Consider the following 6,000-nt stretch of genomic DNA (forward strand, 5'->3'; position numbering starts at 1 on the left):
CTATTAAAGATTTAAATTAAGCTAGTCTATAAAATGCATCTCCTAATTTTATAATCAGAGTTGTTGTTATGATGAATCGGGTTTAATAGCCAGAAATAAGTAAACAAGGAAACTTATTTATTTATTAGTAAAATGTTCAATAATATATTGAACACTTGTATTATTTCTATAAGGTATTTATATTAAATTAAGCTATTAAAAGCAAATAAATTGCTGGTTTTCTCCCGCTAGAGGGAGATAATGAGCTTCATGAATAAATGACGTCACTACGACACGGAAGTTGGAGGCAGAGCTACGGATTTGTTGTGAAAAATGTTACAGCGGTTTAAAATCAGGTAAAGATCAAGCAACAGCCATTAAATGCATTTTGTATTTGTTAATATTTAGTATAAGCCTATTGTGTGGATTATAATAGAGTTACGGTTTGTTTGTTAAATATTTCTTCACTGTCGAATTTTTGGTGGAAAAATCCCGCGTGCATCAGGGACGCGTCCCAATCCTATATATAGTGCACTAGGTAGGGTGCATCGTACCGTGACATTAGGCCTGGACGTAGTGCGCTTCTGTAGCGAGAAAAGACGATTTGGTTGCAGAACATGATGGTGAATAAGACCATGATGTTGCTAATCTCTTAGCAATAAGCTTGTGCTGCTTGTTAGCGTGAAGCAGTTAGCTGTATAAGCCTTATATATTGTTCCCTCATAAAGAATCATTAACATTTAAAGTAATAAGACGGATTTGACTGTTTTATGACGTAACAAAATGTATGTAAATGTTAAGATGTTATTAACTGTAGCAAGGAAAAAAACAGCAAAAGTTTGCACCTTCTGGTTACTGATGGTTTTTATTTATTTTTATTACACACACACACACATATATATATATATATATATATATATATGTGTGTGTGTGTGTAATAAAAATAAATAAAAACCATATATATATATATATATACACACACACGTACGTATATATGTAATAAAATAAATAAAAACCATCAGTAACCAGAAGGTGCAAACTTTTGTTTTTTTCCTCTATATATATATATATTTTTTTTTTTTATTACAATACCATTAAGTAGAACTCTAATTATAAACTGCTGCCTGTGTGATCGAGTGATTCTGGTCCTGTAGCAGGTAACTGATGGCGACTCAGTCGATCGCAGAGCGAACCATCTCTGAGAACAGCCTGGTGGTGCTACTGCAGGGTCTTCAGGGTCAGGTGACCACTGTGGAGCTGAGAGATGAGAGCAAGGCTCGGGGACGTGTCCTCAACGTGGACGCCTTCATGAACGTCCGTCTGGAGGACGTTCTGTACCGGGACAGACATGGGAACATTTCGGAGATGGCCGACATGTTCGTGACTGGCCGTAATGTCCGCTATGTCCACATTCCGGACCATGTTGACATCACAGAGACCATCAAGAAGCAGCTGGAGAAGATCCACAGAGTGCGTTGCTTCACTGGGAAAGGGAGGAAGGAGTACAGCAAGAAAAAAAAGTAAACCAGGAAGAATAATTTCCTGTAGAGGTTTTTGCTTTGAGGCTGCTGATAATCAGTTCAGTGTTGAATCACAGACGTTTCTGTTGTTCCCGTGACACGTGACTGAAAAACGCTAACCTTTAACAACAGCGTTTGTGTATCAGCACACGATTCATCTCATGTCTAAAATTTGTGTTTTCTGTAAGAAGTTTTTCTTTTAAATGTTTATGTGCAAATACACACATTGTAAAAAAATGTAGGTTTCTGGTTTTCTGAACACACACACACACACACACAAACAATAAACAATACACAATACAATACTTCATACATAATCATACAATACTTAATACATACATAATCATACAATACTTAATCTACATTTTCCAGTTTTATAATTTAATTATTATTAAGAGTGTAATCATTGAATAGAAAAAAAGGTCATAGTATTTATGGTATAAAGTTACTATTAAATATACAACCCTACACCAGAGGCTTCTGTGTTTCCTGTTCAGTGAGGTTTCTGTATCAATCAATTCAGGATATAAATAACACTTTAAATTTAAATGTGTCCCTAATGAGCGAACCAGAGGTGACAGTGGTGAGGAAAAACATTTTTATATAACTGGGAATGTGAGAAATCTCCTAAAGCTAAATCTTACTGGAGCAAATATTTTTATAATATTTCAGGAACTTTTTACAGAAGTTTATTATACCCACTTTTTCAGTGAAAGTTCCTTCACAAAACCACAACAGAAGTCACAAATCATTTATTCATTTTTATCAAGTTTATTCTGTCAGAGTCGCTGTAGAACGTACAATATGTTTGTTAATAAAACGTTCCAGTTTAAATTTATAAAATTGAACAGAAAAGTTCTGTCGAGTGTTCGATCTTCACTGAAGAATCAACCATTTAATATCAAGTGTATGTGTAATGTGTAAAAGTGTAATGTTTCTAGGAACATTAATGTAATGAGTTTTTACACAGTAAAGACAGAGCATTAGTTTTTAATTTTAAGCAGCGAAGCAGTTAAAGCAGGAAGGTTTTTAAAACATTTTTATAAATGTTCTATTTTTTATTTGTTACACCTGATATTGCAAGCTGTTGACTGTCCATCAGTCCATTCTCTATAGTGTTTATTTTAAACAAGGTCACAGGGAACCTGGGTGAATGAATGAATGAATGACGACTGTCCAATGGACATATACTAACAACAGTGCCACCTGCTGACCAGAAGAGGTTCTGTTCTGTTTAACAGCTCGACAAATAAGTTTTAAAAGTGCATATAGCGGAATAAAATAAGTGCTAACAGACAGTACTGGTAAGTCTTGTACTTTATTTGTGGTGTGAGTTCAGTCTTCAAAAAAACCAGGGGCTTTTGACAGTACAAGAGACTGAATTCAGTAAGACTCAGAAGCCCCACCCTCGCAACCCCACAGGTGCTGACCCATCAAAGCGTGCAATAACACGTCTTTACACACTACAGACCATTTAGACAGACCAATCAGCCTATATGGCATGTCTTTGAACTGGGGAGGAAACCAAAGAACCGGAGGAAACCCCTGATGCACGGGGAGAACATGTGAACTCCAAAACAGTGCAGAGGCAGGACTCAAACTCCCAACCCTGGAGGTGTGAGCCAAACATGCCAAGCATTTAACTTTAAAGCTTTTAAATGAAGTTTAACTAGCCAAAGTGATCTTGAGTAAATTTGAGCTAACATTTTCAGAATGTTACAATTCTTTAAGGAACATTGACATCTGCTACGATATCTAGTTGTTTTGAAAACATTTTTGTCCAACATTCATGTAATGTTTCGGTGAGCAACGTTCTACTAACATCATAGAAGCTAAGCTTTATTGCAGCAGATGTTTTTTAAATGTTGCAGGAACGTTTTATATATTTGTTGGCTCCTTTACTGAAAGTTCTAGTAACCTTTTCTGTTGGATTATAAGACATTTCCCACAGATGGTGGTGAGTGACAAACTCGATGCCCATCTGTTGTTCATTAGCCACTGAAACACAGCATTAAGTCTACAAACACACTCGGTTTACACTCAGTAACGAAGATGAAGAGGTTCTTTGTTTTTTATTTCTCTTCTCCTCTGCTATTGTCTGTGTCTGAGGTTTCAGAGTTAAAAGCGGTTCTTTGTAAATGAGTATTTTTGTTGCCGGAGCTGTTGAGGCAGAACTGATGGTTAATCACCACATAATAACAGTGTTTGAGTTCCTGTTCACACTCATAGTCACTAAAAACAACACTATTTCAAGCAACAGGAACAATAAAAGCAAAAACTCTCAAACCACACTGAAGGGATTAAATATAAAGAGAATTTAGTTACTTTAGTTACTCTCTGGAAATATGACGGTTATAAAGCGTGATTTAGTTGTACAATGACCTTCAGCCAGATACAACATTTATTAGAACTATATATGACATATATTTCTTGACATAAATTTGACATAGATTGAGTTGGTATACGAGTCCCAGAAAACCCAACATGTAGGAAAGTCTCAGAAGTGTCTATGGACATGGAACTGTACTTAAATGCCATTTTGTTAAATGTCATTATGTCATTTTAATTTTATCATTTATTCATCTATAGACAGTAATCATTAGAGCTGTATAGATACTTTGTCCCGTCGCTTAATCTCATTTAGCCATACATCTGGCCACACCCCTTAGCTCACCAAATCTACACACCTGGCCACACCCCTTAGCTCACCAAATCTACACACCTGGCCACTCCCCTTAACCCTCCAAATCTACACACCTGGCCACGCCCATTAGCTCACCAAATTTACTCACCTGGCCACTCCCCTTAACTCTCCAAAACTACACACCTGGCCACACCCTTTAGCTCACCAAATCTACACACCTGGCCACTCCCCTCAGCCCTACAGGTCTACACACCCGGACACTCACCTTAACTCTTAACTCTCAGCTCTTAACTGTACTATGCTGTACTAAGTCAAAGTTTCAGTCAAAAAATGTCAGAATTCTATCAGAAAAATATTTTATTATTATCATTTTCTCCTGAATAGAATTCAAGGACAAAATGATCCTGCTAACTTCATCTAATTCTAATTCTGATGGAAGTTAATGGTTCAGGACACAGACCAGCTCTGTCCCAGCATGCCCTGCTCCAGCTGGAGTCCCATGTACCACAACAACAAAGAAAAATGGGTACGATCAGAAGGTCATCCTGTGATCTTTTTTAATGCTTATTACTAATGCTAGAGCAGGTTTTATGGCATCAGTCCCACATTTAGTGTGTGTTTGTGCGTGCGCACGCGCGTGTGTGTGTGTGTGTGTGTGTGTGTGTGTGTGTGTGTGTGTGTGTGTGTGTGTGTGTGTGTGTGTGTGTGTGTGTGTGTGTGTGTGTGTGTGTGTGTGTAATATAATTCTATAATTGACCTAAACACAAAGAGCTCTTTTAGTGGCAGAGGCAGGCTGCATGCCCACAGCGGACCTCCACAGCTATTTCCTGCTCCACCCTCGCAGTTTGGCTCTGAACTTCCACTCTCTCTGTCTCTCTCAGTCCAGCACAAGTCAACATCAGCTGGTCCGGTCGTGATCTTCACATACCCATGTATGAAAATATTCATGTTTTTATGATAACTACTTTTCTTTCACAGATCTTGTCTAAAATTCCTGTCTTAAATTCGTTAATTTGTCAAGATGTCAGACGCAGTGGATGATCGGGCCTGACTCACATCAGGGTGTATTAAAGGAGTGTGTATTAAACTACAGCTATAATTAGATGTGACATCTATTTGGAGATGCTATAACATTAAACAAGCAAATATTGAAATATGAACATAAACCAATAAAGCTCACTACATACTACAGCATACATTTTTATTTTTAAACACATCATATAATGGTATAGGAGCTGTAGATTACATAGAAATTATTTTTACGTTCAAGATAAATATATCGCAAGACTATATTTGTTGTTGTTGGAAAAAGAGAGTGTGAGCTTTACAACAGCGTCAGACTCGAACATCTCTATACTCAGTCCATCTCTATATTTTACTATACTCGTTCATGATTTTGCGAGAGCATACAGAAGAATCGTCAACGGCCTTCTGAACGCTGCATGCGTTATATACAATATCTAATGGATTATAAATGTATCTGGTTTCATATTTCATACCCAGCAAGTGATGTGAACTATTTCTCTCCCGGTACACTGGTGTTCCACTCCACATTGATATGAAGTAAACATCTGCTCCAGGTAAACCGGACTGGTGTCCCACAAGGCTTGGTGCTTGGAACCCTTCAGCTCTCTTGTCTAAATCCAGTGAAATAAAGTCTTCATTGTTGTCTTACTCAAATCCTGATGACACACAATCATGTTTCAGCTTGATAAGATGTCTAGCCAACATTTCATCACTTCAGGTCAAATCCTAGCAATAGAAGATAGAATCCTAGCTCCTGGTATGTCTTCCTTACAGCATGTGTCACTCCAAGCCTTGGAATTGATCCAAAGTGAATCTTGATCAAGTTTTTCT

General features: G+C 37.4%; 1 protein-coding gene across 6 annotated transcripts; it reads left to right on the forward strand.

Annotated features, from left to right (window-relative positions):
• The first annotated feature begins 212 nt into the window (after positions 1–212).
• On the forward strand, positions 213–1,969 carry lsm10 (LSM10, U7 small nuclear RNA associated). Of its 6 annotated transcripts, none has more exons than XM_027174613.2 (2): positions 213–335; positions 1,134–1,969. In XM_027174613.2, exon 2 carries the CDS (start codon positions 1,144–1,146, stop codon positions 1,501–1,503), a length of 360 nt encoding a protein of 119 aa, XP_027030414.1. In that variant the 5' UTR covers positions 213–335; positions 1,134–1,143; the 3' UTR covers positions 1,504–1,969. The 6 variants fall into 6 exon arrangements, with proteins under 6 accessions (XP_027030414.1, XP_027030415.1, XP_027030416.1 ...); XM_027174614.2 differs by having other exon boundaries at positions 226–335; positions 1,117–1,969; XM_027174615.2 differs by having other exon boundaries at positions 232–335; positions 1,137–1,969.
• The last annotated feature ends 4,031 nt before the right edge of the window (positions 1,970–6,000 follow it).

This window comes from Tachysurus fulvidraco, chromosome 10, assembly GCF_022655615.1.
Source record: "Tachysurus fulvidraco isolate hzauxx_2018 chromosome 10, HZAU_PFXX_2.0, whole genome shotgun sequence".
NCBI classification, from domain to species: Eukaryota; Metazoa; Chordata; class Actinopteri; order Siluriformes; family Bagridae; genus Tachysurus; species Tachysurus fulvidraco.